We start from the raw sequence: 19,193 nt of genomic DNA, 5'->3' as shown, positions 1-19,193 counted from the left end.
AAGGAGGATATTGTCAGAGGAGATGTTGTCAGATATAAGCAAGGTTCAGTACGCAGGGCTTGGGTATCAAAATAATGGTGAGCACAATGAACTGAAAAAGCCAGAATATTCAAGGCTGAGATTTTAAGGCTGGTGGCACACGGGACCGAAATCCCACAGAAATCTCCCGGAAGGACAGCACCGAAATACCGCCAGATTTCCGGGGGGGAAATGCAGTTTCAAAATCCATGGCATTTTGTGGTGGATTTTGAAGTGGCTTTGCCGCCTGCATTCTGCTACGGTTGTCTCTCCCATAGAGAGGAGAGCAGCCGCCGCGGAAAAGGGGAAAGAATTGACATGCTGCGTCTTTGAATTCCATGCGGCATGTCAATTTTAGCGCAGCTTCGCCGCAATGGATCGACCACAGCATGTAACATAGTATGTAAGGCCGAATGAAGACATTGTCCATCTAGTCCAGCCTGTCCAGCCAAATCTTGTTCACTTTGCTACTTTATCCAGGGATAAAAAGCTGTGCGCGGAATTTCCGTGCGTAAAGTCTGCATAGAAATTCCGCCCAGTGGGATTCTAGCCTACATGGGTTTTCCAGGACTTGACTATTGAGCTATTCTCAGAATGGGTCAGCAATACAGATGAGCGAGCACCAAAATGCTCAGGTGCTCATTACTCAAGCCAAGCTTTTCGTAATGCTTGAGAGCTCATTTCGAGTAACGAACCCCATTGCAGTCAATGGGAGACTCGAGCATTTTTCATGGCGACCCATGCTCTGCATAGGGGAGGGTGTGTGATTCACCAGGAAGCATCAGAAAGTGATGGGAACAGCACAGAAAAGGATAGGGAACAGCAGGGGCAGCAAGCATGGATGCATCTGAGGCTCCCAGGTCGCACTATTAAGCCAAATTGTGGGCAAGAGCCTGGTGGTCACCGCCCTAACAATTTAGTTGGGGCACACCATAATCAGCAAGGCACACGCGCTGGCACATCTAAGCTAAGCACCACACTAGGGGGAACAAAGGCCAATCACCACCTACGGGTGACACCATTGCCTCTTCTCCTGTGTTACATGCTGGCATTGCTGTCCAATCCCCCCCAGGATGCTAGTAGGCACAAGCCTGCATCCACAGCGTACTGAAATTTTTTCCAGCGCAGTGTTCAGCTGTTCCCATCCCAGATGGGATAAGGCGCACCTACTACTCAGTAGTCCACACCGTACTGAAATTACCTGGGTTGGTAAGCCTACTGATGACAGTGCTTCAGAGGGGGAGGCAAGTGCAGCACCAGAAGAGGCATTGGAGTGGCTAGAGGGAGAAGCAGGACCAGAGCAAGTAATCCCCCAACTGTTCCTCACTGCACCTCCTTGCGGCAAGCTCCTGTGCAGAGGGCTAGGTATTCAAAGTTCTGGAGGTTTTTTAATGAGAGCGCGGACGACCGACGAACAGTGGTGTGCAACCTGTGCCACACCAAGATCAGCAGGGGAGCCACCACTACCAGTCCGACCACCACCAGCATGCGCAGGCATATGATAGCTAAGCACCGAACGAGGTGGAACGAAGGCCATTCACCACCTGGGGGTCACACCACTGCCTCTTCTCCTGTGTCACATGCTGGCACTGAGATGCAATCCACCTCCCAGGACGCAGGCACGAGTGTCTCCCGCCCTGCACACACCCCTTCACCTGCATGGTCCTCCACTGCCTCCACCAATGTGTACCAGCATAGCAATTACCTGTCCTTAACAGAAGCATTAGAGCACAAGTGAAAATATGCAGCCACCCACCCGCATGAAAAATCGCTAAATGTGCATATCTCCAAACTGCTGAGCCTGGAGATGATGCCATATAGGCTGGTAGAAACTGAGGCTTTCCGCAGCCTCATGGCGGCGGCCATCCCTCCCCACTCGGTCCCCAGTCGCCACTATTTTTCCCGCTGTGCCGTCCCCGCCCTACACCAGCACGTGTCATAGAATATCAACCGTGCCCTCACCAACGTGGTTACTGGGAAGGTCCACCCTACCACCGACACGTGGACAAGTGCTGGTGGGCAGGGACACTACATATCCCTGACGGCACATTGGGTTAACCTGGGGGAGGCTGGGACCGAGTCTGACCCTGGGTATGTTCACGTGCTACCCACACTGAGGATTGCGGGTCCTACCTTGGTCATGGTTTCTCCGGATTATTATGCCACCTCCTCCTCCACCTCTCAATTACCATCTGTGAGCACGTCACCTTCAGTCGGTAGCTCGAGGTTCTGCAGCAATGCCGTGGGGAAGCGTCAATAGGTCGTGCTGAAACTCCTGAGCTTCGTTGATAAGAGGCACACCGCCCAAGAGCTGTTACAGGGTTTGACGGAGCAGACACATCTGTGGCTTTCTTCTCTGTACCTCCAACCAGGCATGGTCGTGTGTGACAATGGGCATAACCTGGTGGAGGCTCTGCAACTTGGCAGACTAACACACGTGCCATGCCTCGCCCACGTGTTCAATCTGGTGGTTCAGCACTTTCTTAAAAAAACTACACCAATTTGTCTGAGCTGCTCAGCAATGTGGGTCATGTGTGCACACATTTCAGAAAGTCCGCCACAGATGCTGCCACCCTCAGGAGACGGCAACAGCACTTACAGCTGCCAGTATACCGACTGTTGTGCGACGTGCCCACGCGCTGGAATTCAACTTTGCACATGTTGGACAGGGTTTAGGAGCAGCGTAGAGCCATTATTAAATACCAGCTGCAACATGCCCGTCAGAGTGGTAGTCAGCCTCCACACTTCTTCACAGAGAAGTGGGCATGGATGTCTGACATCTGTCAGGTGTTAGGAAACTTTGAGGAGTCAACACAAATGGTGAGCGGCGATGCGGCCATTATCAGCGTAACCATCCTGCTGCTTTGCCTGCTGAAAAGGTTGCTGCTAAGCATTAAGGACGATGCTTTGTGGATAGAACAGAAGATGGGGGATGGCAATACGTTGCATAATAGACAGACCACCCTCACGTCTGTTTCTCAGCGCGTATTGGAGGAGGGGGAAGAGACTGCTGCCCACACTGCAGAGGGTACCCATGCTACTTCCTTCACATCTGTTCAGCATGTATGGGCTGAAGAGGAGGAGACTGAGATTCATCCTAGTGAGGACAGCGATGTGTTGCGTACTGGGACTCTGGCACACATGGCTGACTTCATGTTAGGCTGCCTTTCCTGTGACCCTCGTGTTAGATGCATTCTGGCCAACACGGATTACTGGGTGTTCACCCTTCTTGACCCACGGTATAAGGAGAACCTTTCCACTCTCATTCACGAAGAGGAAAGGAGTACGAGAGTGATGCAATACCACAAGGCCCTGGTGGAAAAGCTGATGCTAAACTTGCCATCTGACAACGCTAGCGGTAGAGGACATAGTTCAGTGGCCCAACTAGCAGGGGAGACGAGGGGAACAGGCAGCATGTCTAGTGCAGGCAGGGGAACACTCTGCAAGGCCTTTGCCAGTTTTATGGCACCCCAGCCAGAATGTGTCACCACTCCCCAGTTGAGGATAAGTAGGAGGGAACATTGTAAAAAGATGGTGAGGGAGTACGTAGCTGGCTGTACCAATGCCCTCCGTGATCCATCTGCTTCATACAACTATTGGGTCTCAAAGCTGGACACGTGCCATGAACTTGCGCTGTACGCCTTGGAGGTGCTGGCCTGCCCTGCCACTAGCGTGTTATCAGCGAGGGTGTTTAGTGATGCTGGGGGGATTATCATGAATTAGTGTACCCACCTGTCAACTGGCAGCGCCTACAGGCTTACACTTTTTAAGATGAACAAAGCCTGGATTTCCCCAGACTTCTCTTCTCCACCGGTGGAAAGCAGCTTATCATAAAGTTTCTTAAAGCTGGAACTGGAGAACCATGCACCCTCTATCACCCCAAAAAATGGTAGAAGTAGCTTGGTCCATCCTTCTCTGATCCTCCTCCTCCTCCTAAACCAGCATGTCAGCACGCTGAACAGCCAATTCTTCAGAGGGCCAAAAGGCTCTGTAAAAAACATTTTTTTCTGAGGGCCGCCTCCAGGTTCTCGACCCCAATTTTGAAGAGACTCACCAGTAAAGTGCAGCAAGCGTGCTGGTTCCAGCTTCATACGCCCACAGAGTCCACAAATGTATCCCAGCGCAGTGTCCAGCTATCTGACACCGAGACAGAATAAATAGTCCTGGTTTGGCCACTCTAATTTCTTCATAGTACAGGCTGTCTTTCTCTGGGGCACTGGTTAAAAAAACCCTCAAGAAGAGGCAGGGGCTGGGACAGGCAGTAGCTTGCCTGTCGGTGGACCGCCACCTGGATCCCATTAAGTAAATACGAGCTCTATGTTAAAAAATATTTCAGGGGTTCACCTGCACTCTGGGTAAACAAATCTTTCAGGGGTTTACCTATACTCTTCGTACACAAATCTTTTAGGGGTTTGCTTATACTCTTGGTAAACAAATCTTTCAGGGGTTCACCTATACTTCTGGTAAACAAATACCCTGCACTCTCGCTCAAAAAATATTTCACGTTCTCACCTGCAATCTTGGTGACAAAAAATTTCTTCTTTTTAAAATGGGTTGTTTTCTTCATAAACAATGTAGAAGTACTGGCCTCTGAGTCCCCCCTATGCTGGCGTTTGTGGCTAATGAAATGCTGCGATGGAGGTGGCATGGGATGGCACTTACAATCATACATTAATTTGTCTGCGATTTGTCAGCTATGAAGCACAATTTTAAAAGGGCCACACGGCGTACGGAAACGTATCCCAGCGCGGTGTCCATCTTTGGCAACTAATTTCTTTACAGTTCATGCTGTCTTTCCCTGGGGCACTGGCTAACAAGCCCCTCAGAGAGAGGCTGGGGCTGAGACAGGCGGTAGCTTGCCTCTCGGTGGACCTCCACCTGAATCCCATTAGGCAAGTATGCGCTGTAGCTCAAAAAATCATTCAGGATTTTACTGGGATTCACCTGCACTCTGGGTAAACAAATCTTTCAGGGGTTCACCTATACTCTTGGTAAACAAATCTTTCAGGAGTTCACCTGCACTCTGGGTAAAAAATCTTTTGTTTTAGAATGGGTTGTTGAAATGTGGAGATGTGTAGAAGTACTTGCATCTGAGTCCCCTTTATGCCCACTTTTGTGGCTCATAAAATTTTGCGATGGAGGTGGCATGGGATTGGAATTATGATCATACGTTCATTTATCAGCTGCCAGGCCCTGCCAACCCTCTGCAGTGTGTGTCTCCTGTTCCTCCTCATCCAATACGCACTTATAAATAGAAATGAGGGTGGTGTGGCTATCAAGCAACCGTGTGGCATGAGTACAGCTGAACGCTGTGCTGGGAAAAATTTCAGTACGCTGGGGGGGGGGGGGGGGGATTGGACAGCAATGCCAGCATGTAACACACGAGAAGAGTCAGTGGTGTCACCCGCGGGTGGTGATTGGCCTTTGTTAGCTAGGATGTGCCAGCACGTGTGCCTTGCTGATTATGGTCTGGCCCAACTAAATTGTTAGGGGTGTGACCACCAGGCTCTTTCCCACAATTTGGCTTAATAGTGAGACCTGGGAGCCTCCGATGCACCCATACATGCTGCCCCTCCCGTTTCCTATCCATTTCTATGGTGGTTCCATCACTTTCTGATGTTTTCAGGTGAATCATACACCCTCCCCTATGCAGAGCATGGGTCACCTTAAATGCTTGAGTCTCCCATTGACTTCAATGGGGTTCGTTACTCGAAACGAGCTACCAAGCATTACGAAAAGCTTGGCTCAAGTAACCAGCACTCGAGCATTTTGGTGCTCGCTCATCTCTAATCAAGATAGCTTATGTTGACGTCTCTGATGATCCCTGCACTTGGTATTAGAAGCAAAACACTTCCAACATTCTGAACATGAATATGGCTTCTCTCCTGTGTGAATTCTCATATGAGCAACCACATGGGATTTATCTGTAAAACATTTCAGGTTTTATCGCATATTTTTGTGCGGAATTCACCCCTTTATTGAGAAGTGAATTTCGCAGTGAAAGCTGCAATAAAATTGACAAGCTGCTGAATTAAATTCCCCATGCATGTCACTTTCCGCACGGGTTTTGTGTGCATTTTTTCTGGAGCTTGTGGGTGAGATTTTCAAAACCTCATCCACTTTTTCTGCTACTGTAAATGCTGCAGAATTTCTGTAAGGAGGGTCCATACGAGAATACTGTGGGAAATCCTCCCTGTGGGGACCTAATAGTCCTAATGTCCACAGCTGCCAGTGATCACAAGCAGGAGACTCTGCTTGGCTGTATAATAAGGTACTATGGCTAGGCACAGTGGCTGGCAGTATGAAGGACCACAGCCACTGGCAGTATAGAGGAGCTCAGTGGCTGGCAGTATGAAGGGGCACAGCGACTGCCAGTATAGAGGGGCACATTTTTGCATACACCTGTGAGAATGTACCCTAAGTGGAGTCTGTTCTCCAAGTGTCGGAAGGGATGTCATCTCTCCTTAAGAAGAGTACCCAGAAGGTGTGTGGAGACACCTAGGAGGCGGATGAGGAGACTTACAAGGCCATGCGTGCTCCTCTGGGTAACATATGCAAATAAGGAAGGTGGAACAATACCTCTGCAGCGCCTCCTATTGGATGGCAGCATTCCTTCAAATTTATGTACAACTCTTTAAACAAGTCTTTAAAACAATGATTGGGAATAGGAAACAAAGCCAGAAAACCAAGCTTCATTCCGATAAATTAGAATATTACATATGCGCTCAAGCAGTGCCAATAAGAGATAATTTGTGACGCTTACTAGGAAAGGGGGAGGTGCCATTTAGCTGGAAGGTAAGGCAGACCTCCTCCCCTAGTCCCAAAGAAAGTTTGTGGATAACATCCAAATGGTTGTTGAAGTATTCTTTATTCTCACAAACCATATGCCGATAGGTATGGAATGATAGGCTGCAATGCGTTTCTCAAGCATACAATAGTAGGTAATAGCACAAATATGTATATCATACATACAACGAGAACTCACCAGAAATGAATTAGCAGAAGAATCCCCCATCTGTTCGGCTGCCTGGCGGAAGTTACGTCACTCCGGTGTCTCACATGACATGCTGGGGAAGGCAAATCCGTTGTGTGGAATGCATATGGCTTTGAGACTTTCACTCAGATAAATAGGAAAGTCATAGACATTTCTACAGCAATATTGCTGTGTGAGAATTTACACAGATTGGATCGAGGAGAGCTGTGTTTTAATACTGAGACATTTGGTATGATTTGGTCGTTGCTACTGTTAGCGCAAATATCACTATTTGGTATGTTTTCAGGCATCCAAATTCAGTTAGTTCATACTTCATTCACTGGAAAAGAGCCAACAATGCAGTACCTGATAAGGAGCAGAGCAGGCACAATCGCCATAAGGCCGGCACAATCGCTGTAGACCCTAATAATATGCAGTAAGCCAGACTATAGACTGGAGGAGCTAATTTTCCAGTGCAGACTAATATGCAGCCACCCACTCAAACCAGCTCGGATTGGAGAGGGGCGACTGCAGACGAACCTAGTCCTCAATGTGAACAATACCATAGAAGCCAGCCAATGAATAAGTGCATCCCACCATACAGGATTACAACTCACACTGACATAGCAGCGGGTTGCCCTGTATCTCAACAGTGGGGCACACTGGCTAACATCTTGGGCTCCCCCAGATGTCTACAGCAAACTGCATAAAGAAAATACTGATACATGCTAATACAATGCAGATGTTAGTTCTGCATTTTGGCCAAGACGCATAAGCTGATGGGCCGATGGCAAGGCCACCACGTGTCTGTTAGAATCTACACTGTCTCACTGTCAACTACATTGAAATCGCAGAGTTGAGAGGAAAAACAAAAGCAATATTTACTAGAAAAGAGCCAACCATGCAGTACCTGATAACGTGCAGAGCAGGCAGAATCATCTGCAGTCACTCCTCCCCAATCTGGGCTGGATTAAGTGGGTGGCTGCATATTAGTCTGCACTGGACAATTAGCTCCTCCAGTCTATAGTCTGGCTTACTGCCTCTTATTAGGGTCTATGGCGACTGTGCCTACTCTACGGTGATTGTGCCAGCCTAATGGCGATTGTGCTTGCGGCGATTGTGCCTGCTCCACACCTTATCAGGTACTACATTGTTGGCTCTTTTCCAGTGAATAATGCTTTTGTTTTGCCTCTCCCCTCTGATTTCAGTTAGTTCATGCTCGAGCATCGAGGAAGCTTACATATCACACACACATTGGATGTGATTGAAAGTCATCTGTTTATTCAATTAATAAGCAGAAGTATATATACAAAGACATCTAAGATGAGGCTAAAACACGCCTCACTTGTAAGAATTATGATATATTATTGTTTTATTTGGTTATTAATACACAACAAGAACAATGACGAATTAATAAGAGGCAGGACTTCTTTTAGACCGATTAGAATTATTTCTTATGAGAGTTTTGTAAAATGACCTTGAAGACGGCCTTGCATTCTTATAACAGAATAGAAATATGAGCTAAAGAAAGACAGTGAATAGCTGAAAGAAGAGCAGGCTACCAAACAGAAAATCTTATAATTTCCTCCCACTACAGAAATATATGGTATTACGGTGCCGAGATCCAGAGCTCTACACAGAAGAATAAACACTCCGGCTGGCTTTTTAAAATCCAGTGTGAATGCCCTGATGTGTTAAAACTCTTATTCTGCTGTCACAGGCTTTCTCACATTCCAAACTACAATATGGCTCTATCCCTCTGTGAGTTCTGTAAAACATTTTCAAAATTTAGATTTCTTTGAAAAACATTTTCCATCTATAGAGCATCAAGACAGCTTATGTTGACGTCTCTGATGATTCCTGCACTTGATATTAGAAGCAAAACATTTCCCACATTCTGAACATGAAAATGGTTTATTTCCTGTGTGAATTCTCTGATGTGCAACAAGACTTGATCTTCCTGTAAAACATTTCCCGCATACTGAACAAGAATATGGCTTTTCTCCCGTGTGGATTCTCGCATGTCTAGCAAGATGAAATTTGAGCATAAAACATTTCCCACATTCAGAGCATGAAAATGGCTTCTCTCCAGTGTGAATTCTGTTATGCTTGGCAAGATCTGATTTCAGTAAAAAACATTTCCCGCATTCTGAACATGAATACGGCCTCTGTCCTGTGTGAATTTTCCCATGTGTAAATAGGCTAGATCTGCTTTTAAAACATTTCCCACATTCTGAACATGAATATGGCTTCTCTCCTGTATGAATCCTGTGATGTGTAATGAGACTCGATTTGTCTTTAAAACATTTCCCACATTCTGTACATGAATACGGCTTCTCTCCAGTGTGAGTTCGTTCATGTCTAACAAGATGTGATTTTTTTACAAAACAATTCCCACATTCTGAACATGGGTAAGGCTTCTCTCCTGTGTGAAATCTCTTGTGTTGAACAAAACTTGATTTGTCTTTATAACATTTCCCACATTCTGAACATAAATATGGCTTCTCTCCTGTGTGAATTCTTTCATGTTTAACAAGATCCGATTTCAGCATAAAACATTTCCCACATTCAGAACATGAATAGGACTTCTCCCCTATGTGACTTATTTGATGGTACTTTAGTTTGGCTTTAGCAATAAAATATTTCCCACATTCTGAACATGAAAACTTCTTCTCCACCATGTGAATTTTCTCATGTCTAACAAGATGTGATTTTGAGGTAAAACATTGACCACATTCTGAACAGGAGTACGGCTTCTTCTCTCTGTGAGTTCTGTTGTGTGCAGAAAGTCCTGAACTTTTTTTAAACTGTTTTCCACATTCAGCACATTGAAACCATTTGCCATCTTTGTGATCTGTACTTGTGATAACAATCTGTGATTGGTCAGGAGAAGGTTCCTCATCATTAGGGGGATTATATGATAGATCTTTACAGTTAAGTTCTGACTGTACATGAAGGGTAATGGTGTTTTCTCCTGAAGAGCGCTGCACCACATCTTCATCTTCTACTTTATAATGTAGTGACAACATGACATTTCCATCAGAATTCTCTCTGGGATTATCTGTTAGGATTAAAATGGAGTTTTATTAATTTTATTTTCGAACTATAAAAGTAGACATTTATAATATTTCTAATAAACTGCAATACTATTTGAAATTGCTGCACCAAAGTTTGCAAAACAAATCTGCTGCAAATACACCACAAAATCTGTAACCATAATTCTCCAGCAAAAATGCAACAGAATTTAAAGGAAAACTTCCTTTATTTTTTTCTCAGGTGTTAAAGGGGTATGCGCATCTCAGAAATCCTATTTCAATGTGTTCAAAATCGACCACCTCATCTCAATCCACCACCCAGCCCAAGCCCTCTGCTCCTCTGATAAAATCACATTAAGCACCCTCAATCTCTCATTACTGCCTCCAATACTTCTCCAGAGCAGCACCAGTCCTCTGGAATGCGCTACCCCAAACTATCCGGGCAATCCTTGACACACGAAACTTTAGGTGTACCTGAACCATGTGGAGATTGAACTCACTTACAGGCACAGCTAGTCACATGCCGCCTAAGGTCCCTTTTACATGGGACGATCTGTCGGGCGCAGATGCCCAACAGGTCAACCCAGCAATGATCGTTCTTGCGTAAAAGCCCAGGAATGACCATCACTTAGTGAATGGAGGAAGAGTGGGATCGCTCCATGTGCCTGCCTCAATTCACAGTAAGCAGGCAGTTGTTTATGGATAAATGACTGCCTGTTTACACGGGCCGATCCATGATTCAGTTTTCTATATGCAGAAACGGAACAACGAATGAGAATCAAATGAATTCTCGTTCGTTGTTCAGCTCAGGCATGCATTTACACTGAACGATTTATCATCCTGTGTAAGGGCCTCAAGCATGTGGCCTCGACCATCAGTCACCGATGTCAGCCATAGAAATGCTAAAGCCAGTGACTGGCCACAGTGGTCTTATGCTTAGATAGCATAAGTCCAGCCGTGCCCAGAAGCGAGCAGAGACCAGGGGGGGCACCATGGGTGATGTTTTATTTTGTCAGTAGTCGTCGTGTTTCTAAAAAAATAAAGGTAGCCACTGAATAACCCCAAAAATGCCAATATAATAACATTGTATAAATTTCTTCTTACCCTGTGATATAAGAGGCTGGTGGTCCTCCATCATGACGTCCTTGTACAGATCCTTGTGTCCTTCTAAATACTTCCACTCCTCCATGGAGAAATAGACAGCGACATCCTGACACCTTATAGGAACCTGACACACACAATGATACCGTCATTACCCAGACTCCTCTAGAGCTGTTACTGTATAATTACCCAGCATTCCCAGCAGTGTCACCTCTCCAGTCAGCAGCTCAGTGATCTTGTTGGTGAGTTCTAGGATCTTCTGCTCATGTATCGGTAAGTGAGGAGGAGCCTCTGTGATGAGCCTCTGGCTCCATCCTCCTGACTCATGGAGATGGCTGTTCGGAGTCGTACCGTCACCTGATGTCTTCTTCACCATCATGTAATCCTGTGTATGGAGAAAGACATATAGAGAACTGAACCCAGTATTTCTCCATTAGCAGAAAGGGAGAGATTATAATACCGCTCTATAGTGGTCTGCTGAGATCACATCTGGAATACTGGGGCTTATTTACTATTCATAATACTATAATTTCCTGGTGTACGTTACACCAGAAAACTGTCTTACATGCTTTGGACACATTTATTATGTGTTTTTAGACACTTTTGGACAGTTTTCCTGGCTTTTGTGAAAAAAGGGGTGTAGCCCAAATTGCCATGAATTACACCCAGAGTTTGGTGCAATTTTTGCCATAAACTCAGTTAACTAATAGGTCGTCTAAACCTAGCCTAAAAATACAACAGATGTAGCATTGAGTGTTAAATCTGGCACATTTTAAAACTGTCTAGTCTATGTTTGCTCTGTCTTGTAGACAGTATTAGTATTGTGTTCAACTCTGGAGACCTCACTTACAAGAAAACATGGATAAACTAGAACAAGTCCATGGACAAGATACAAGAATGGTGGAAGATCTTAAGCATAATCACCATTTTTTGCAGTCCTCACTAGGAGCAACATAAGGTAATGCCAGCCACGGTGATTACAGTGATGTGTTTGCTGTGTGGAACTGTGCAGTAGTTTAGGAGAAACTTACATTTATCTAGCAGCAGCCAGACATAGAACTAGTCCTGCATATTCATGAGCTGCAGGCTGGCCACACCTACTCCTCCCTCCAGCCAATGATTGGCAGTTCTCTTTATGAGAAATGTGAAAATTTGATCCAGCACCAATATTCTTTAAAAAAAAACAAAACTCCTTTATTGAGAAAACATTAAAAATTCCCAAACGCACAGGGATTAAAGAACAGGCTGATGCGTTTCGGCTGTCATGCAGCCTTTCTCATAGCATCACATTGGAAATCAAGGCCTTAAATAATGCCAAAGGGTATGACATGTATACAGGGTATACAGGGTATACAGGGTATGACGTGTTATAGTTGCTTGTAATGCTGGACATATCACCATGATCATGTTCTATGACAAATATAAATGTCTCTATTACTATGTGCTTTACACCATGGATAGGAGTTCCCTCACATTGTGGAATATGTTCACCAGCTGAAACGTATTCAGGGGTTTAGGATGGAGACCAATGATTGGTAGACCTGCGGGAGGGGTGGACAGCTATAACATGGGTGGGTGTAGCTAAGCTACAGCTCATGAATATCCAAGACTACTTCCTGTAGTTCTCAATGAATGTCCTGCTACTGATAAAAGGTAAGTTTCTCCAAAACTACTGCACAGATACATACAACAGACAGATCACTGAAATCAGTGTGACTGTCACTACCTTGTGCTGCCCAAGAAAGAGGTGCAAAAAGATGGCGACAGCAGTCTCTTTAAAGAACCTAATCTGTATAGCCTGGAAGATGGAAGGGAAAGTGGGGACATGACCGATCAAACCTTTAGGGAAAAAAATAAACCTAAGACAAGCAGGCACAAGTTAAGATCAGAAGCAATGTCAGAAAATACTTTACTAAAAGAGTAGTAGATGCGCGGAACAACCTTCCAGCAATTGTTTATTATAAAACCCAATAAAAATTATTGAAAAGAAAAGCAAAAGTACGGCTGCCGGTCCACGGGCGTGAGGCGCTGCTATGGAAAGCTGGAAGTCATAGCGATTCTCCGCTCGCGGGATCTAAATCGGGGCATTCCGCAATTTGTTAGATAGGCTCACCGCTGAGACCTGTCAGCGCTCCCCCTCGGTCCCCGGATATTCCACAACGGTTGTGGACAGGGGCCTACATGACTGTAAACCTGTGTATGATATATATCCATTCTAAGGGAGAAATGAAAAGAGAATATAGGAGACGACGAGATCTGTTGTCCTCTGTGATTCTATATGGAAACTAGTGATAAAGTCCAGGTCTCCGGGCTGAACCCCGGCCATGTGATCCTGCTGGCTCCTGGCTGTCCTCTCCTCCTCATTACAATGAGCCTACTTAGGGCTAATTCCCACGGATGTATTTCTGCCGCATTTAATGCGTCGTTATCACGCAGCTATTAGATTCTATTAAACCTAATAGTTTTCTGCCTTTCAATGTTCACTCAGTGTGAGAGAAATCACGACATGTTCTAATTCCTGCGGAAAAACACGCGTCCGGCAGCAGTATCGCGTGATTACGTGTCATCGCCCACCGCCAGCACTTCATGCGCTGCACTGTGCATGCGTGCCGCCTCATCAAACGGGACTCACGTGGCGGATCCGGAGAGGTGAGTATGAGGTCTTTGGGGGGCGTCATGTTGGACTACGCTGCGATATTCCATTGGCGGAGTCCGACACGGCCGTGGGCATGAGGCCTTACCATTGTCATCGCTCCTACAACATTACTATTAGCTCATTGGTTCCCACCATACAGAACTGACCATATTGGTGGCCGATCTTCACATTCTCTGCTGTTCAGTTCTTTAGTTCTCCCTCAGGCCTTAGTCAGACGGGCGTTTTTTCGCGCAATTTGCGGATCGCATGACAGATGCGCATCCGCAAATCGCGTGACCGATGCCCGAAAATCGCCCGAAAATCTGCTCCTAGCCGCGTTTCATTAGAAACGGACTGGAGCTGTCCAGCGCATTGCATTCAATGGAGCCGGCAATACAGCCGACTCCATTGAAAGCAATGCGCTGCGGGCGAGTGTGGGATGAATTGTCGGGAAGGGCTTAAATATATAAGTCCTTCCCTGCAATTCATCCAGAAAAGTATTAAAATAAAAAATATATACATACTCACCTGCTCCCGACAGCCGGAGTTCCGCGCAGCCGGCCTGCAGTGGGTCCGAAGGGGGTGTGAGTCAGACCTGCCCCCTGATTGGCTCAGAGCTGAGCCAATCAGGGGGCAGGTCTGACTCACACCCCCTTCACACCCACTGCAGGCCGGCCGCGCGGAACTCCGGCTGCCGGGAGCAGGTGAGTATGTATATATTTTTTATTTTAACACTTTTCTGGATGAATTGCAGGGAAGGGCTTATATATTTAAGCCCTTCCCGACAATTCATCCCACACTCGCCCGCAGCGCAGTCGGCTGTATTGCCGGCTCCATTGAATTCAATGGGCAAACATCGTTCTTCTCTGCCACAGCTGTTACAGCTGTGGCAGAGAAGAATGATTTGTCTTCTATATGTTCTCAATGGGGTCGGCGCTGCTGCCGCCGGCCCCATTGAGCGCATATAGTGAAGAGAACAGGAATCGCAGATCGCAGATAGGTGCGATCTACGATTTCTGTTCTATAATTTATCGGACGAGCGCATAAAAAGTGCTCATGTGTCCGATACCATTGCAAAGCAATGGTTTTAAAAAAATCGCCGGACGCATGCGCATGCGCAAATCGCGGCTAAAAACGCCCGTCTGACTAAGGCCTCACTTGGAAGGCCTGGAAGCCGTTATACAGGACACTGGATTGTTCCTATTACTTCCTACAATGGATTTGCTCTTCCCTTAGTCTATGTTCACTCCTGCATTCTGGGGTTCTGTTTTCCTGCTCCGTTATAGGAATAGGAAAGGAGAATCCCCTGCAAAACGGATCTCTCTCATGGCGGAACCGAATATTTTACTGCAGGACTTTTACTTCTGGCATTTTATATGACGGAATCTCCAAACGCAAATGTGAAGATCTCAGTCTGACCTAATACAATAAAGACAATAGAATTATAGAAAAGCTTACCTCTCCGGTCAGCAGGTAGATGATCTCCAAGGTGAAGCTTAGTATTCTCTTGGTAATCTCATTGCTGGTCTTCTCCATCCTCGGTGGGTCATTCATGAGGACCATTTTGGATGAGAATATGAGGGAACTGGAGGGTTTTAGTACTGCCGGCCCTTTATGAGAAAAGCAAATGTTCTACATCATATAGTGGACATCATGTGTGATATACAGAGCCTCAATTATTAAGCATTGCGAGAAACAGCTTCTTAGAGCCTTCACATGTCATATAGAGGGATTCCCAGCACACATCCACACACAGACTGACTGGCACTTTAATTATTTGAAATTCAGTATAAAATCTGCAACCACTAGTTCAGAGAGATAGAGAAGAGATCCTGCTCTCCTATGTGTACAGTGTAAGGAGACATCATAGCTGCAGTCTACACCCACCAGCTCAGAGATGGAGAAGAGATCCTGCTCCCCATGTGTACAGTGTATGGAGACATCATAGCAGCAGTCTACACCCACCAGCTCAGAGATAGAGAAGAGATCCTGTTCCCTATGTGTACAGTGTATGGAGACATCATAGCAGCAGTCTACACCCGCCAGCTCAGAGATGGAGAAGAGATCCTGCTCCCTATGTGTACAGTGTATGGAGACATCATAGCTGCAGTCTACAGCCACCAGCTCAGAGATGGAGAGATCCTGCTCTCCTATGTGTACAGTGTATGGAGACATCATAGAAGTAGTCTACACCCACCAGCTCAGAGATAGAGAAGAGATCCTGCTCCCTATGTGTACAGTGTATGGAGACATCATAGAAGTAGTCTACACCCACCAGCTCAGAGATAGAGAAGAGATCCTGCTCCCTATGTGTACAGTGTATGGAGACATCATAGTAGTAGTCTACACCCACCAGCTCAGAGATAGAGAAGAGATCCTGCTCCCTATGTGTACAGTGTATGGAGACATCATAGAAGTAGTCTACACCCACCAGCTCAGAGATAGAGAAGAGATCCTGCTCCCTATGTGTATAGTGTATGGAAACATCATAGAAGTAGTCTACACCCACCAGCTCAGAGATGGAGAAGAGATCCTGCTCCCCATGTGTACAGTGTATGGAGACATCATAGCAGCAGTCTACACCCACCAGCTCAGAGATAGAGAAGAGATCCTGTTCCCTATGTGTACAGTGTATGGAGACATCATAGCAGCAGTCTACACCCGCCAGCTCAGAGATTGAGAAGAGATCCTGCTCCCTATGTGTACAGTGTATGGAGACATCATAGCTGCAGTCTACACCCACCAGCTCAGAGATGGAGAAGAGATCCTGCTCCCCTGTGTGTACAGTGTATGGAGACATCATAGCAGCAGTCTACACCCACCAGCTCAGAGATGGAGAGATCCTGCTCTCCTATGTGTACAGTGTATGGAGACATCATAGAAGTAGTCTACACCCACCAGCTCAGAGATAGAGAAGAGATCCTGCTCCCTATGTGTACAGTGTATGGAGACATCATAGAAGTAGTCTACACCCACCAGCTCAGAGATAGAGAAGAGATCCTGCTCCCTATGTGTACAGTGTATGGAGACATCATAGAAGTAGTCTACACCCACCAGCTCAGAGATAGAGAAGAGATCCTGCTCCCTATGTCTACAGTGTATGGAGACATCATAGAAGTAGTCTACACCCACCAGCTCAGATATAGAGAAGAGATCCTGCTCCGTATGTGTATAGTGTATGGAAACATCATAGAAGTAGTCTACACCCACCAGCTCAGAGATGGAGAAGACATCCTGCTCCCTATGTGTACAGTGTGTGGAGACATCATAGAAGTAGTCTACACCCACCAGCTCAGAGATAGAGAAGAGATCCTGCTCCCTATGTGTGCAGTGTATGGAGACATCATAGAAGTAGTCTACACCCACCAGCTCAGAGATAGAGAAGAGATCCTGCTCCCTATGTGTATAGTGTATGGAAACATCATAGAAGTAGTCTACACCCACCAGCTCAGAGATGGAGAAGAGATCCTGCTCCCCATGTGTACAGTGTATGGAGACATCATAGCAGCAGTCTACACCCACCAGCTCAGAGATAGAGAAGAGATCCTGTTCCCTATGTGTACAGTGTATGGAGACATCATAGCAGCAGTCTACACCCGCCAGCTCAGAGATGGAGAAGAGATCCTGCTCCCTATGTGTACAGTGTATGGAGACATCTTAGCTGCAGTCTACACCCACCAGCTCAGAGATGGAGAAGAGATCCTGCTCCCCTGTGTGTACAGTGTATGGAGACATCATAGCAGCAGTCTACACCCACCAGCTCAGAGATGGAGAGATCCTGCTCTCCTATGTGTACAGTGTATGGAGACATCATAGAAGTAGTCTACACCCACCAGCTCAGAGATAGAGAAGAGATCCTGCTCCCTATGTGTACAGTGTATGGAGACATCATAGAAGTAGTCTACACCCACCAGCTCAGAGATAGAGAAGAGATCCTGCTCCCTATGTGTACAGTGTATGGAGACATCATAGAAGTAGTCTACACCCACCAGCTCAGAGATAGAGAAGAGATCCTGCTCCCTATGTGTACAGTGTATGGAGACATCATAGAAGTAGTCTACACCCACCAGCTCAGAGATAGAGAAGAGATCCTGCTCCGCATGTGTATAGTGTATGGAAACATCATAGAAGTAGTCTACACCCACCAGCTCAGAGATGGAGAAGACATCCTGCTCCCTATGTGTACAGTGTATGGAGACATCATAGAAGTAGTCTACATCCACCAGCTCAGAGATAGAGAAGAGATCCTGCTCCCTATGTGTGCAGTGTATGGAAACATCATAGAAGTAATCTACACCCACCAGCTCAGAGATAGAGAAGAGATCCTGCTCTCCTATGTGTACAGTGTATGGAGACATCATAGCAGCAGTCTACACCCACCAGCTCAGAGATAGAGAAGAGATCCTGCTCCCTATGTGTACAGTGTATGGAGACATCATAGCAGCAGTCTACACCCACTAGCTCAGAGATGGAGAAGAGATCCTGCTCCCCTATGTGTACAGTGTATGGAGACATCATAGCAGCAGTCTACACCCACCAGCTCAGAGATAGAGAAGAGATCCTGCTCCCTATGTGTATAGTGTATGGAAACATCATAGAAGTAGTCTACACCCACCAGCTCAGAGATGGAGAAGAGATCCTGCTCCCCATGTGTACAGTGTATGGAGACATCATAGCAGCAGTCTACACCCACCAGCTCAGAGATAGAGAAGAGATCCTGCTCCCTATGTGTATAGTGTATGGAAACATCATAGCAGCAGTCTACACCCACCAGCTCAGAGATAGAGAAGAGATCCTGTTCCCTATGTGTACAGTGTATGGAGACATCATAGCAGCAGTCTACACCCGCCAGCTCAGAGATGGAGAAGAGATCCTGCTCCCTATGTGTACAGTGTATGGAGACATCTTAGCTGCAGTCTACACCCACCAGCTCAGAGATGGAGAAGAGATCCTGCTCCCCTGTGTGTACAGTGTATGGAGACATCATAGCAGCAGTCTACACCCACCAGCTCAGAGATGGAGAGATCCTGCTCTCCTATGTGTACAGTGTATGGAGACATCATAGAAGTAGTCTACACCCACCAGCTCAGAGATAGAGAAGAGATCCTGCTCCCTATGTGTACAGTGTATGGAGACATCATAGAAGTAGTCTACACCCACCAGCTCAGAGATAGAGAAGAGATCCTGCTCCCTATGTGTACAGTGTATGGAGACATCATAGAAGTAGTCTACACCCACCAGCTCAGAGATAGAGAAGAGATCCTGCTCCGTATGTGTATAGTGTATGGAAACATCATAGAAGTAGTCTACACCCACCAGCTCAGAGATGGAGAAGACATCCTTCTCCCTATGTGTACAGTGTATGGAGACATCATAGAAGTAGTCTACATCCACCAGCTCAGAGATAGAGAAGAGATCCTGCTCCCTATGT

General features: G+C 46.2%; 3 protein-coding genes across 3 annotated transcripts in view; 1 reads left to right on the top strand and 2 right to left on the bottom strand.

The window, feature by feature from the left end:
- Positions 1-19,193, top strand: part of LOC136612439 (zinc finger protein 721-like) — a 564,334-nt gene that overhangs the window by 58,005 nt on the left and 487,136 nt on the right. The gene's annotated exons all lie outside the window — the stretch shown is intronic.
- LOC136607801 (zinc finger protein 605-like) overlaps positions 1-19,193 on the bottom strand; it is a 432,755-nt gene that overhangs the window by 382,457 nt on the left and 31,105 nt on the right. The window lies entirely within an intron of this gene.
- The window catches only part of LOC136615746 (zinc finger protein 585A-like), a 63,316-nt gene continuing 52,456 nt past the window's right edge, over positions 8,334-19,193 (bottom strand). The window contains exon 13 of the mRNA XM_066594179.1: positions 8,334-9,455. Coding sequence (XP_066450276.1) covers positions 8,818-9,455 — 638 coding nt within the window. The 3' untranslated portion in view covers positions 8,334-8,817. The remainder of the gene's footprint in view (positions 9,456-19,193) is intronic.

This window comes from Eleutherodactylus coqui, chromosome 1 (genome assembly GCF_035609145.1).
Source record: "Eleutherodactylus coqui strain aEleCoq1 chromosome 1, aEleCoq1.hap1, whole genome shotgun sequence".
Lineage (NCBI taxonomy): Eukaryota > Metazoa > Chordata > Amphibia > Anura > Eleutherodactylidae > Eleutherodactylus > Eleutherodactylus coqui.
Note: the sequence above shows the minus strand (reverse complement) of the source record. Positions and strands in the feature narration are given on the sequence as shown.